General features: G+C 39.0%; 1 protein-coding gene and 1 long non-coding RNA gene across 2 annotated transcripts in view; both read left to right on the top strand.

Annotated features, from left to right (window-relative positions):
* Nucleotides 1–1,650: 1,650 nt before the first annotated feature.
* Nucleotides 1,651–3,293, top strand: LOC310890831. The gene is made up of 3 exons (XR_014577326.1): nucleotides 1,651–1,727; nucleotides 2,931–3,070; nucleotides 3,153–3,293. It is a non-coding gene; the product is annotated as an uncharacterized lncRNA (long non-coding RNA).
* Nucleotides 3,294–5,384: 2,091 nt separating this feature from the next.
* The window catches only part of LOC310890844 (nuclear pore complex protein Nup153-like), a gene marked incomplete at its 3' end in the record, with an annotated part of 47,482 nt that continues 37,271 nt past the window's right edge, over nucleotides 5,385–15,595 (top strand). Inside the window, exons 1-6 of the mRNA XM_083853161.1 lie at nucleotides 5,385–5,567; nucleotides 5,705–5,743; nucleotides 5,844–5,897; nucleotides 8,700–8,858; nucleotides 9,962–10,014; nucleotides 12,698–12,824. Coding sequence (XP_083709287.1) covers nucleotides 5,442–5,567; nucleotides 5,705–5,743; nucleotides 5,844–5,897; nucleotides 8,700–8,858; nucleotides 9,962–10,014; nucleotides 12,698–12,824 — 558 coding nt within the window. The 5' untranslated portion in view covers nucleotides 5,385–5,441. The remainder of the gene's footprint in view (nucleotides 5,568–5,704; nucleotides 5,744–5,843; nucleotides 5,898–8,699; nucleotides 8,859–9,961; nucleotides 10,015–12,697; nucleotides 12,825–15,595) is intronic.

Below are 15,595 nucleotides of genomic sequence, written 5' to 3'. Positions count from 1 at the left end.
TGAAAGATTAATTTGTCTTATATCCAGTGCCTCTCACTGTTCCTGTAGTCCTGTTGTATAAATTTGCATCTATTCTTATTTGAGTTTCTCTTAAATTAGCTGTTTTGGGGAAGTCAGCTTTTAATAAGTGAAGAAGTTTTGTCTGAGCGTGCGTAGGTAACCATAGATAATGTGGAAAGTCAGTTGCTTCTGTTGTTGGCAGAATCAAAAAATAAGGAGGAAATATCTTTGCCTCCAATCTCATCTAATTGTAAACAAGGAGATTGATGGCTTTCTGTGTAGCTGTAGCTTGGGAATGAGTTTGGAGAAAAGAATAGAGAAGGTCTTCGTGACTGAGGAACACATGTTGGCTTTCCTATGTAACTGCGTGAAAGGAGCTTTCAGTAAGAACAGCTGCACTGCAAGCTTGCTAACTCCAGGAGATCAGGAGCAGGTGGACACCCTGGAACCTTTTGCAGCTTATGTTGCTGTCCGTGGGTGTTGCTTACTATGCTTAAGAATAAGATTATTTTTTTTAATTATTACTACATTTTGAAACCAATGTGTTTCTTCAGTTCTGAGGTATCAGTGTGCTGGAGCCTATATTGGGTGGCCTTCCGCCTGAAGAACTTTCTGTATCTCAAACGGTGCTGTCCTAAAAATCTGCTCATGGTTTGGAGAGCTAATTAGTGGTACTGCAGTGGTTATGAAGATTGAACTAACTAGTTTAAGCTTCAGTTCAAGTATCAAGAGGATAGTGGCTCAAAGTCATTTGAATTGCCCAGATTCCTGGGAGAGACAGTAGGCTTTCATCAGGCAAAATACCCATGAATAGTTCCATTCATTTAGCAAGATAGACTTCAAGGCCACCTATTCCAGGCCACTGGCATTGTTTGCAGACCCTTTGCTTCAAGAGGGAAAAATGCTCATCTGGTTACTTGGGTCAACATCCTTGTCCCTTGGGTCAAAATCCCAATAGTTAATGGGTAGGAGATGATGTTTTGCCTCTAACGTGAGCTGATATGGAAGAACTTGGGAAAAAAGTACTGCAAACGTTCATTTTCATGTTGTGTATTCAGATTAATATAACCTTTGTTCCAATATTATGGAAGCTGCAGTGTTATCTGTAATTTACCGTGTAATCTCAAATTTTGTAAAGCTTATTGCAAGCTGTACATGGGAGAAGGAGTATATATGTTTGATTTAGTGAACGGCCAAGTCAGCGTTAGAGCATTTGAGCACGGGGTCAGAATGTGGTGTTGTAAAACCTCATAGTTAACTACTTCTGGATGCAACATTAATACTGTGTATCGCAAGCAGTGTTGTTGTTGTAGCCAGACAGTTAGATGCAACCGTATCTGGGTGAGGAAGAAGTTAAATTTGGCTTCTCTCTTTTTGCGCTTAGAACTTGGCAATAGCATGGCTGTCGATAGGAAACAGGTTTTGGCTTCTGTGAGCTTGTCTATAGCAAAGCTAATTATCTCCCTGTTCTTGTCTAGAACCATCCACAAGTAGATCAGCACTGAACTTCCCAGTTGTGTTAACAAGGCCCTCTCTTCATCGGAGCCGTCTGAATTATACCATGCTGGATTCTCCTGTCCCACCTTGTCAGCCCTCGACATCTTCTATATTTGGCATTGGCAGTCCTAGGCTGTCCTTCATAAAAGAAATAGAAGATTCTACCTCTCAACAAGACGATGATAACATCTCAACAACCAGTGATTCCTCCTCTAGAGCATCTGATGAAGGTGATTTTTGTGTTCTCTGTTTAATTGACTTTTTTTTTAATGTGAAGTACCTTGCGTTCTTTAATATTCCACATCACCTTAGTAAATAAAATAGGTGAATGTCAACTTTGGATGCGAGAATTAAATTGAATTTTTAGTGTTTTAGAAGTATATAATCCTATCACCTTTTTAATAGAAGCGTGCTTTGGAATACGTTTATGATACCCTGATGTTAGAAAGAGTCAATGCTGAAATATACACATTCAGCTAGGTTATATGTAAATTTTGAACTGGGACGGTAGGAAATCAGGCTGACTTGCCGTAACTTGACAACTAGGCTGATTGTCTAGAAGGAAGAGTGACTCAGAATATCTAACAGACAGCTGGTTAAATGTGAATAAGTGCAGGTGACAAATAGGAACACGAGATGTTTTCCTGTGTTTCAGCAAGAGAAGATAAAGAAACTACTCTGACATAAGCTATAGGCTGTTTTTTGACCTTTCTTGGTAGAAGGCTTCAGCTGTCAATACTTTCATGTCTTTTGCCAAATTCATTGAGGAAAGCACACCATTTTAAAATAAAAAATAAGCATCGTGTCGATGTAGGTTGGTACGTAGGTCTTCTCGCTGAAAGGGCGAACAGCAGGTTTGCAGCTTTTTCTAGTCCCCCATATAGACAGGGACTGACGTGTGCTCAGCAGGTTTTGCAGAGAACTTTTGTACAGCTGAGAGTAGAGTTGCTGGGCTTTAGCAATATAACCTGAGTGCACTAGAACTTTCTGGTGTGTCTTCGTAAAACATACATGGGCAGAAGATCGTTAACTCTTAGAGCAGCCTTTGGGGAATCTTCCAGGTTTAAAACCTGTGCGATTATGATCTGTGCTGGCCTCCAGCCTTTTACCAACACAGAAAAAAGCTTTGTCCGTACAAATGCACTGATGTTTATGCGGTCCTCTTTTATCTTAGCCTGAAGGAAAAAAAAATCTGCATTGGAAGCACAGTATTAACTTGGTAAGATTGGTGAAAACTACTTGCAGCTCTGTGAACAGTTTTCAAGTTTGTAGGTGATACTTGGTTTTCAGTCTGTACGTGAAGTTGATCTATTTAAAGAAGCTGAAGTCATGCTTATTTTTCTGTATTGAAGAACTTGAATTAGTGTGATCTTTATTGTTAAAGTTCTGTACGTACGAGAGGCATTTACATCTAGCATACGTCATTTTGGCAGATGTTGCAGTTTTAAAAAATACTTCATCGTCACTGCTCTGGCCCACAGAAGCTGAAAGAACTCATTCCCTCTCGCAGCATTCTGCAGCTAGCTCTAAGAAACCTGCATTCAGTTTATTTGTTTTTGGAGGACTGTGTCCTGTAAGTACTGCACAGTATTTCTTTTAATCAGTTTGAATGTGTACCTGTTTTTCTATCCACTTCTCATACTGTGTTTCCGTAGGTACGTGGAAGCACGTCTGTTTTTAAGCAAAACCAGCTTGGGTTTTCTCCATTTTACCCCGGAAAGACGGCCTATGCCGGTGGTGCAGCTGTAAGATCAAGGCAGCCAAAGACGGAACCTTATCAGGTATGAGAAAAGTAGTGTAGTGGGAAATAGTGATGGAAATAAAAAAAGCAGCACTGCCAAAGGAGCTTTGAGCAGGGAGCTGAATATGTGGTAACAGTTGCTCTTCTGCCCTCTTGGTCTACAAAAATAGATGAGATTGATTTCTGTTTAAATTCTTTAATGACAGTTTTTACCACAGGTAATACTTGTCAGAAAGAACAAGAATGACAGTTTGGGCTAGTTGTTGGTAGTTGGGGTTTCCTCTGTTGTTAGGTCTTTCAAAAAATTCCATTCAAGTGCCATTGTCTGCCTCTGACTACATTACGTTAAAATAACTTGATGCAAAAAAACCAATGACAGCATAACTTTGAAAACTTGTGTTTATGGTAGCAAAAGCTACAGTAGTCAAACCTGGCTAATATTTATCTGTGGATCTTCTTTTCCAAGCATGCCTACATTCATGCTATGGATATGTTGTATAAACCTGCAGTCTTTGAAAATATCTAAAATCAACTTTGCTGATCCTTTGTTCTTCTGGTACACAGAGGCATGCAGGACTAAATGCAGTCCCAAGATAAGCAGTAACATGCTTTCTGTTTTGAATGATTCATATAGTTCTTGGAGAGAGTTATTTGCCCCCAAGAGTTCTTGGAAATAGCAAATAAAAACTGCTGACAACTCTGATTAGCTAGAGCTGAATCGAAAAGGAAAGTCAAATCAGGTTTGGTAGGAATGTATTTAAATGAAAGTGACTTTTATCGATAAATCAAAAGGAATTTGAAGAAAATGAAAACGCGGGTTTGCTGGCTCTGTTCTGACAGTCCATTTGTGCAACGGAAAAAGGGCAGTACAAGTACCTCACTTACGGGAAACCTTGAAACCTTGTGGTGCAAAGCTGGGAACCCTCTTTGGTCGGCTATTTTTGTTTTTTACAATATTACTGCATTATGGTAAAAAGAGGAACCAAAATACTAGGCTTTTAAAGGAGAGAGTAGCTTGCTTCTTGCTGCTTGCTGTGAATGACAGCAAGGTACTAGAGAGTCCAGCGAAGGGCCACCAAGAAGATCAAGGGACTGGGAGCACCTCTCCTCTGAGGAGAGGCAGGGACTGCTGGGCCTGTTTAGTATGGAGGAGATGAGGTTCAGGGGGGATCTTATTGGTGTATATAAATACCTGAATGGATGGTGCAAAGAGCATAGAGAGCCATTGTGTTTTCAGCGGTGCCCAGTGCCAGGTCAAGAGGCAACAGGCACAAACTGAAACGTGAGGCTCTGTCTGAGCATCAGGAAATGCTTTTGCACTGTGCGGCTGATGGAGCCCTGGCACGGGTTGCCCGGAGAGGCTGTGGAGTCTCCCTCTTTGGAGGTCTTCAAGAGCTGACTTGACATGGTCCTGGGCAACCTGCTCGGGGTGGCCCTGCTTGAGCGGGGGGGTAGACCAGGCGATCTCTAGAGGTCACTTCCAACCTTAACCATTCTGTGGTTCTGTGAGTCTCACTTGTGTTTTTACATGCTGCGTGGTCTGCTTCCTGTCTTCACATCGTGTGATAAGCACAGTGTGGTTATATGAGGGGTTTAACCTGGGAAGAAAAAAAGTCACACCAAAGGAAGTTTTCGACTGATATTTGAAGTTGGGTGGTGCAAATAAACAGTTTACTTTTTCAGTGTAATGTTTAGATCTGTTACAGTTTAAATCAGATCTTTATCTTTTAAGACAAAGATTTGCAGCCAACTTTAATCTTGGGGGAAGGGAGGAAGCAAGAGAGAAGTAAAACTAGTTCCTGGTTATGATTGTATACACTGATTTTAAGATGGTACACTTAGACCATCGTGAAACTCTGAGGTCTGTGTTGTTACTGAAAATGCTTTCTGTACCACAAGCCTTTTCTTGAGTTCTGTTTCCCTGATTACTGCTTCGGAGGCCTTAGCAGTCCTGGCATCATCCGTCTTGACCTTTTACAAGTACGGAGTTCTTTTATTGCTCGTGCAACAAGCACGTGCAAGATGCACTGAGGCCCAAGGTAAACTTCATTAAACTCCGAATGTATTCTCTTCTTTATGGCTTGAACTCCCAGTGACTGCATGTTTCTCTGTCATCAGAATATATTGATTGTATCATCAGTGTAGCCTTGGGACATAAAATACATGCCTCCTTAGCTGAGAATTGACCATTGTAACACTTAAAATGCTAATTTTTCAGGCACAAAAGAGAGCGAAAGCTAGACAAGAAACTGTGTGGTCCCACGCTACCTTGAGTACCTCAGCGTGGTGCATCTTGGAGGCAGTGGAGAAGCTGTCAACCGCTTTGTTGGTAAATAGCACTTCTTTTAATCTGTTTTTGCTTCATGTGTTTATAAAACTTAGTAAATGTGCCATCAAAGGATAAAGATAAAACTATTCTTCCTTACGCTGTGGCCGGTTTAATTTATTGCGCTATTTTTTCAACAGGATGCTAAAAGAATGACATCTCTTTTGCCGCTGTGTTGTGTAAGTTGACCATGAACCCCCACATTTTTGTTGCAGGGAACCCTCTCTCTCAGGAAAAAAAAATTGCCCTCTAATAGTTATGCTTTGTTTTTTCCCTTAGCCTCCGGACATAGATAAACCGGATATTACTGACTTCCAGTCCAAACGAAGAAAGGTAAGAACCAATAATGTCTTAAGCTGAGGTAGATAACTTTTTCAATGCTTTATCACTATTAGAAAAATTTTCTCAAACCTCAGTGACAACATAGACATCAAATCAAGTTAATATTGGCATGTATCCACAGTAGATGATGGGCTGTGAAGATTACTCAGGTTAAGAATTATGTTATCTTTGTAAGTTGAGAGCAACAACTCTAGAACACACCAAGTCGTTTTATCTTGTCCCCCAACTTGGGGTGAAGCTGCATATTAAAATTCCTGTTGAGGCAAGTTTGCTCTTGAAGAAATGATCACAAATAGAAAAATACTGATTGAGTGGTCATATAGACTTTGTACAGACTTCCGTGTTCATTCGGGCACAGAAAACTAGTTTTTGTGCTTTTTATCACCATTCAAAGTAAAGAGGAGGAAAATTGTTAATTTCCGACGCTATAAATCTTACGCTCCTAAATTCCTATTTGGAGGTAGCACAGAACTGGTGAGAATGCTGTGGTAAAGCATGATTTCCTTTCATTTTGTTTAAAAAATGAAAACTAGTCATCTTTTTTTGATGACTTTAGTTAGGGGTATCATTAAATTGCAAAACTGTACCAGGCACAATAGCTCTTGGTGTATTAAATGCCTAACTGGGGGAATTAATATTTTTCATTTTTACCTTTAAAACCAGCGATGAACCATCGTTGGAGTCTGATAAATTTTCCATAAAATTAAATGGGCATCTCTTTCTGCGAAAACATCTGTGTTTCCAGTATCAGTCTGAGTGTACAAATGACCACTTGTTAAGTGTATGGGCTTCTTAGGCTGGAAATCAAAGTGGACAGTAATACTGGTTGCTTATTGCTTTTAACTCTTTCAATCTCTGTATTGTTTAGCCAGCACAATCTCCATTTGGTAAAGTTCTAAAATGAATGTAGCAGCAACTGCTTAGTTTTTAGGGGGGTAGAGGTTTTTTTTTTTCTTTTTCTTTTCCGACGCTATAAATCTTACGCTCCTAAATTCCTATTTGGAGGTAGCACAGAACTGGTGATAATGCTGTGGTAAAGCATGATTTCCTTTCATTTTCTTTAAAAAATGAAAACTAGTCATCTTTTTTTGACGACTTTAGTTAGGGGTATCCTTGGGCTTATTAAATTGCAAAACCCTTAAATGACCACTTGAAGATCAGGTGACTGAAGGAAATAACAAGATGTGCAAACTTTTCATCTTCTGTTCTAATGAGAAAAGGGACAGTGTCTCAAGAAGTTTCTGTGCCAATTCCTTGATTGGATGGATGTATAATTAAGTTTACAATCACTTCAGAGTTTACAAACATCTCAGATTTCCTGGACCATCTTTTCACCATCTGCCAAATTACAAGGGCATGGAGAAGTGAAGTATATCATAAATATTATCCAAATAACTAAAACCAAATCTGGTGTGAATTCTCAGTTATATTATAGCAATACACCTGTGATAAGGCATTAAGAAAGATCTGCCAGATTTGCAACAGAGAGCCTGAAATTGTCAGCCACTAAATGAATGTTGCACGCAGCTGTCAGTGGGTGAAAGGAGATAGATTGTCTATTCATAATACTAGAATTCATAATGGTGGCGGGAGAAGGGTAGCCCGTGATGAGAAGCAATTATTTGCTGAGGAGACGATCGTGTGTTTTCCTGCTAAAGTGAACATGCGGTTGACGGAACACTTGTGCACTCGGGCTAAACTTCTGCAGTGGGTAGCAGTGATGTGGTATTTTTCTTATTTCAAGGAACTGTACCAGGCAGAATAGCTCTTGGTGTATTGAATGCCTAACTGGGGGAATTAATATTTTTCTTTTTTACCTTTAAAACCAGCAATGAACCGTCGTTCACTCGAAGTAGATTTGTGAACTTACATAAAACATGTCTTATTCAAGGTTTCAAACTGAATGTAATATTTTTTAGAAAGATGTATTTTTATATACTTTAGAGAGAGTGTGAATCCTATTACTAAGAGCTGGGAGATACTGTGAAATTAAAGCTGCAGCGTAAACAAAAATTTCCTGTTGGTATTGATTTGAACAATAGCATGCTTCCTAAGACTGTATTTTCTGATCCTTAAGACCGCAGGCGGAGCCATCGGTAAATCTTGTAGCCTTTAGGGTTTGTTTTCTGTCTGACAGTTCAGTTAAGTCAGTTTTGCAGAACACGCAGTGGTCTGTGTTAAAAATTAACTCTGGTCTGTGAAAATGCTTTGAAAAGGGAAGTCAAACCCACTACTTGAAGTGCATCTAATGCACATGTAAAGCATTGGATCATATTTTAATGAATGAGATTATTGTAAGACTGACAAGTTGGTTTTTTTGAGTGTGTTCTATTGTTTGTGTAACTTTGAAGAGGGAAAATGTAGGGAATGTGAAGCCCAGAAGCCTGTATAATTAGTTGCTTAACACTTCGAATGTTAAATTAATGAATTAAGCTACTGAAAAAAAAAAATCACAGTGTGGGCAGAGGAAAAGATAGGAGCATATTCTAGGAACATGGGTTATTTTAATTATGGTAGCATGAATTATTTTGTCTATGAAGCTAACTGCCAAATTTTGAAATGGAATTCAGTCAGACTTTGGCTACTTATATATAGCTTTATGGATTTCGTTACTGGTTTTCTGGTGATTTCCCTCTACAAGTTGAACGGTCTTCAGAATTTTCAAATCGTATTCACTGAGTGCCAAGACCGATGGGGGGAGGTTTATAGTTCTGTAATTTGTTTTCATCAATAAATATTGGAATTAATTTGGGTGGACGTAAGGATAAATTGATTGCTGTTTCCCTTTCAAAGCTGGAATCCCAGAATGCATTCCAGCCTCCACCTGTTAAGAGACTTGTGACACCAATGGTAAACCGTCAACCGATGCGTTATACGCGGTATTCTGAACCATCACCGACTACAACTACTCAGTCCAGCAAAATTTGCCAGAGAGTAGACACAAAGTACCAAGTGAGTACATTTTTGAGTCCTTATGTGCCTGTTTTTTTTTTCCAGTCTTGGAATGTTTCTCAAACCAATTGTTATCCTATCTTTGCAAAAAGTACTGATAGTATGTTTGAGGCGAGCTTTAAGGCAGTGGGAACCATTGTGAAATAGATTGAGCTTTTATGGATTTAATTCTGTTTTTGAAACACTCAGTGTCTTGTGGTTGTTTTCACGATGTCATGATGTGCTATTGAGTCATCCTGTTCTCAGTGAAAGAATATTAAAAGACAGAAATGTTTTCCTTTTATATTCTCATGTACACAAAGCTGTCACTGATGAAACATGCTCGTGTTCTGTGTAAACTATTCCAGGTGAGCTATGTGCTCCAAGTGAGAGTTCTGACAATGTGCTGAGTTATCGGTTTTGATTGCTTTGGAGTAGATGGAGTCTGATAAATTTTCCATAAAATTAAATGGGCATCTCTTTCTGCGAAAACATCTGTGTTTCCAGTATCAGTCTGAGTGTACAAATGACCACGTGTTAAGTGTATGGGCTTTTTAGGCTGGAAATCAAAGTGGACAGTAATACTGGTTGCTTATTGCTTTTAACTCTTTCAATCTCTGTGTTGTTTAGCCAGCACAATCTCCATTTGGTAAAGTTCTAAAATGAATGTAGCAGCAACTGCTTAGTTTTTAGGGGGGTAGAGTTTTTTTTTTTTCTTGTTTGTTGATAAATGATAGAAAACAGAAAAGTATGTCCCTTTTACGGGGTTGGCAAACACAAGTTTTGATGAAAACTCTCCCCCCCACACACACAATTTTTGTCATTTTGTTTAAAATAATTACTTTCTTTGTTAGAGGATTTGACAAATTTGATTTAGTGTTCTATCAGTTTGTCCTCAATGCTGAGTGAAGCAGTGATGCTTACTTTAGCCCCAAAATTTAACTGAACTGTACCCACAATGCTGAATTAGGGAACAACGTTAAGTAGGTGAGGTGTATTCAGGGCTATAAAATTAAAAATAAATAAATAAAATAAAAACCACAAAAAAACACATGAAGTGGTTGTTGGTACTTTGTGTATTCTGTACATATTCAGCTAAGTCTTGAACTAAACTTAACTTGCAGGGGATGAGAGAGAAGACTTTGCCTGCAGAACAGCGAGCAGAACCATCTGAAAGGTATGACATCTATTAATTTAAAACTTACTTGAAGAAAGAAAGAAATCTCCTTTTTCAGTACGGTCTGCACCTGAAAGGTGGTGACAGTTCTCAGTAAAAGGAATGGGAAATCCAATGAAAATTTTGTATTTTGAGGCAGCTGCAAAGTCTGGATTGTGTTTGAAGATCAATATAACTTTGAGAAAATTGTTGTTTTTATGAAAGGAAGGAAGATGAGCAAGAATAAAAGTACTGATACACCGCTTTTTATCCCAAGTTTATCTTCTGAGAAGGATACGAAGATGGGAAACGAAGCACGTTATAATGCTGTATCCACAGAAAGGATCTTTGCTATTGGAGGCCTTATTTTTTCCTTCTACAGGAAATATGGCTCATTTTGTAGTTTAACTAAATCTGTAGCGTTACAAATTTTGCTTTGACAGATATTTCATGGTTTATAACTCAGTTTACTTATAACAAAATAATTTGTCCCTCTTAATGTTCCCTAGGGGAAAAGCTATTAGTTTTAGCTATTTAATTGCTTGCAGTTTGAAAGCTCTGTCCTAATGGGATGATTCTTTCTGAAGCATTCTTTAGAAGGTGAAGTAGGCGAAGTGAGTTACAGTTCAGGAGGATGTTTATTGATGTGTTTTTTTCTTTATTTTTTAAGCAAAAACATGGAGGAAGATTTATGATTTATTATTCTTTTTTTTAATACTCCTTTCATGATGAAGTTAATTGTCTGCTTTGAGTTCACATGAAGACCATGTGTTCTTTAGAATCATTTGAGGCCAAATGCTAACTCATCTCTAAAATAAAAAAAATCCAGCAGAATTAATTGAATTTCTTCTTGAGGAGACTGCTTTGTGTTATACTGCTTTCTTGGTTTAGGTCAAATGAGTTATCCTCCAGATAATATTGATGGCTTTTCCTTCTGGGCAAATGGTGTTTTGGGTAGTAATGCTTGAGTTAAGGGACTTTGCACTCGGTTTTTAGGGAGTCGCTCTTTTCAAAGAACAGTAGCAGGGAATTTTGTTGACTCTATGCTCATCTGCCAAGCAATTCTTAGGTGACCATGGGCATTCTTTGGCTTGCAGAAAGAACTCAACACTTTGTTTTGGCATCTAAAAGTTGGACTTCACAACAACCACCTTTTTAGGGGTGGAAGCGACTGGCTTTAAGGTTCTGGTACAGGTGCAATCAGGTGCTGGGTTTTAATTATGTTTTTTTCAAACTGTTCTAAATTGTCTTTGTTAGAACTCCTTTCTACTTCTCCATTTAGGAAGGAGATACAGAAAACTCACACTGCTTTTGATTTCGTTCACAAAGTTTATTGCAGTGCCCTACCTTTTGTTTGTAGAGTAGGTAGTGGTGGTAGTGTTTTTTGTGATGCTGGTCTCTGTTGGGTGCCATGTTCTGGAGCAGGAGCACCACACTGATCTGCTGGCAAGAGTCCCTTTGGACAGTTGAGTTGGAATACTCAGTAAATCTCTGGCCCACCAATGCTATATATCTATGCGTGTGTGTGTATATATATATATATTTTATATCCTGAGTCCAATTGTAGATTAGACTTGCTTGAAGGCTGACAACTGTCTTTGCCCCCTTGAAGCTCACAGGTGTTAACAGAAAGAGGAATATGGGCTGTTATGGGCAAGCGATAGTTGTCTGAATGAAGATCTATTTTGATGTAAGACTTTTTTCAGAATTCTAATGGATTGACAGTTTGGATTAGAGAAAAGTCTGAGCATCTGCCTTAGGGATCTGTCTTCCTCTATGCAGTTACAGTGCTAAGCAGGCTGTTGTCAAGTATTTGACAAGTTTAGACCAGTTCTCCTCCTCAGTATTGTGGGAGTTTGACCTGGTGTCTTCCAGTGCGATCTAATGCACTTTTGTACTGACTGACTGATTGGCTGCAAGATAAGCTTTGAGGTCACAGTTTTTCCAGGCATACTTCATTTTCTTGCCATAGTACTTTTGTTAGAGTTATTCCCTATTCCACTTCTGGTTTGGGTTATTTTTTCCCCATTTGCTCTTGGATTAGGATATCTTTCTGGTTTTGAGCTAGGCTTTTTTAAGTACCAGAAAAACGCCTTTGTATGCCTTACAAAAGGGATCTGTATTCATGTCTGAAAAGACTTCTGGAATGTTGGCATACCCAAACACCTCTGCTGTTCCTGCTGATGGCCACATGAAAGCCAGAGCTGCTTCTGAAGCTTAGGCCATATTACCTTGCCACACAAGTCTAAGGCGTCCCTATTCTATCAGAGCTGTTGGCAGTGTTTCCCATGTGTATGTGTGCATATGTGCACTCTTTCTGTATTTTTGTGAGCTGTTCTTTTATATCCCTGCAAAAGATACACGTGCATCGCAGAATCAGAGAACCAGTCCTATTTAAAGGAAGCACTGGAAAATAACAATCTAAATCAGCTCTTCTATTTCAGGTCTTCTGGCTTAGTCATTGTTCCCATGTGAACGGTGCACTTATGTATGTCCTTTTCATTGCTGCTGTTAATAAAGTTTTTCCTATTTAGAACATCAAGTATTTACCAGCGTTTAGCAACTTGTGAGACAGCTTTAGTTTTTTTCTGATCAGCAGGTTTCAATTCTAGGACTAATAACAGCTCTAATATCTTGAAAAAAAATTTGGCTGGTGATTTTTTTTTCTCTTGTTTCCCCCAACTTCTGTACTGTCGTGTGCTAGCAATGTGACCAGCTACAAATTCAGTACTGCTGCGTCCAATGGTCTGTCTTCAGGAGTGAGTAGCGGAGGCGGCAAAATGAGAAGGGAAAGAGGAATACACTATTTATCAAGAGCTGTACAAGAACAGGTAAGTGACTCTTAAATTAATTGCTGTCACTGAGCTTACTGAAGTAACTAGCTAAGTGTGTCAGTTTTATTGCATCATAGTAAATTATAACAATACCGCTTTATTTTTGCATTGTTTTTGTTTTCTTGTGGGTTTCAGAGCAGGCTCCAATTGATTTCCTGTGTTTGAATACCTGAACTTTGCTTATGTAATTTTGAAATTTTTAATTCTCTTACCTTGGAGATTCTTCAAACTATAACATTTCTCGTTAGCAATTGAATGAATGAGTCCTAAGAAGAGAAGTAATGTTTTGGTGAAGGTTTGTATAGTTTTTCTACAGGAATGATACTTGAAACGAGTGCCAAGTATAAAAAGAAAAAAAAAAGCTTAATTTTTGGTTTCATATTTAAGTCATACAGAAAGATACAGGCCAAGAGTTTGAAAGAGTAGTAGAAGACAGCATTCTGCATGTCTGCTAACGATGACTCAGTTTTTGATACTCACCAAACTCATTGTGAGAGAGTTTTTTTCTCATTTTAATAGGAAAAATCTATTCCATAAAACTATGACCATGAATATTCAGATTAATTTTTCTTTTATTGGATGTTATATAAGCTGCCTGTAAGTTAATTTAAGTATTTACGTTAATATTAAGTATTTAATTAATATTAAGTTAATATTAAGTATTTAAGTTAATTTAAGTTTCAAATCATTAAATGGGACTTCAGGATGATGCAATATAAAGAAATCGTAAACACTGTTGTTTATTCCTGTAACACAAATAAAATAATGGTCCAAATATCAAAAGTTCCATAAACTTTTCAAATCAAAACTGTGAAACAGATGTAAGCTACAGGATGCACTGAATATCAGTAGTACCAACTTACATCCCTGCCTAGTCATTTCTAAGTAGATCATGATAGTACTGTACAAATTTTGGTCAGATTTCCTATGCCATTTAAAACATAACTCATCCAATCTTAGTAATCAAATAAAGTAAGTGGCAGGGATGAAAATTGAAGTTGTTAAGAGGCTGTTTTCTGATTTTTATATTTGCATCCTGATACATGGTATAGACTGTATTTACCAGAACACAATCTTCAGTGCTGCTAGTCTGACTTTCTTTGGTGCTTTTTGTGTTTAGTTTGGTTGTTGAACCTACCTGCTTCTTTAAACATTACCTTTTTCCACGTTCACTGCTGTAGTGACTTTAGAAACTTTGGCAGCTATCCTGCCTAATTTTGCAAGAGGAACACTTTCTCACTTGTCTTGAGAGTGTACTCTTAATTGAAGCCATGCGAGGGTAGTTAGAAAGGATGATGCTTCTCTAGAGCTTTGATGACTAAAGTACAGAGAAGAAAGAAAAAAAATGTGATCTGTGCATCTCTGTTCCGCACAGGTTTTGAGTTAACTTTCAGTGTTCTTGCTGTACAGTTGTTGAATAGAGTATAATGTGGAAGCAGGCCTGCCATAAATTAAAATGACGTGGTAGACAGAGGTGGGGAGATCGGGATTTCTTCTGGAAACTTGCTTTCTCTTAATTTGTATGGATTTTTGTTCTATTTAATTTTGTTAATAAATTGGGTGGGATGGGGTGAGAAAGTAGTATGTCTTGTATAAGAAAAATTAAAATTTGCAACTTTAGGAAGTGGAGGAACCAGTGCTACCGAAAATACCCCTACCCATCAGTGCTGCATCGCTGCCTCAGTTCAATTCCAGTTTCGTTGGTAGTAGCGCTGTCTCAGCGTCACCGAGCGCTGTTTCAACAGCAGCAATGAGCACGGCAACTCCAGCAGCTGCGACGGGCATGGCAAATCCATCAGAGGTGGAGGGCATGACAGATCCATCGGAGGTGGAGGACTTGACAGATCTATCAGAGGAGGAGGTGGAGGACATGATATATACAACGGCGACGTCAGGCATAACGTGTTCAACAGTGCCCTCAGGCTTGACATATCCAATAATGGCGGCGGGCATGCCATACCTGCTGATGACAAAGGACATATCAAGGTCAACAGCGGCAACGACAAGCGTGGCAAATTCAACGGAGGCGGCAGGCATGGCAGATGCAGCAGCGACGGCGGCGGGCAAGGTAAATCTTTATGCTATAAATAATGTTTACAATGAGTATACTGCTTTATTGCGAGTTGACTTTTTCTGTGGTGCTCATGAAACTAACAAATATTAGTTTCTACGCAGCTGAATGAATTGGGGTTGTATGCCAGTTTGGGGAAAAAGGCATAAATGTTTTGATTCTGCTTCTCTCAGTCTTAGAGCCTGCCAACTCCCATTTAACGTGATTGTATAACTGCTTCAAATGCTGTGGAAGTCTGCGGGGGAAGGGGGGTGTGGACTTTATGCCAAGTTATTTATAGTGGTTTTGGCAGGGGTAGAGTTAATTTTCTTCGTAGTAGATGATGCTGTGTTGCAGATTTGTGAGCAAAACAGTGTTGGTAAGGCACTGGTGTTTTAGCTGTTGCTGAGCAGTGCTTACACAGTGACAAGTCCTTTTCTGTTTCTCACGCTGCCCTGCCAGCGAGGAGGTCGGGGATGCACAAGAGGCTGGGAGGGCACTCAGCCAGGACAGCGGGGCCCAGAGGACCGAAGGGATATTCCACACCATTTAGCATCATGCTCAGCAATAAATGCTGGGGGAAAGAAGGGGAAGGAGTGGGGAGTATGTACAGGGTTATGGCATTTGTCTTTCCAGGTAGCCATTACATGCGATGAGTCATTAATGCTACCTCAAATTTAACAACTTTACTTCTTTACTTCCGGTTCTTTTCCCTGTT

Source organism: Anser anser, assembly GCF_964211835.1.
Source record: "Anser anser genome assembly, contig: HAP1_SCAFFOLD_103, whole genome shotgun sequence".
Lineage (NCBI taxonomy): Eukaryota > Metazoa > Chordata > Aves > Anseriformes > Anatidae > Anser > Anser anser.
The sequence above is the reverse complement of the archived record's forward strand: the minus strand, read 5'-3'. Positions and strand labels throughout refer to the sequence as shown.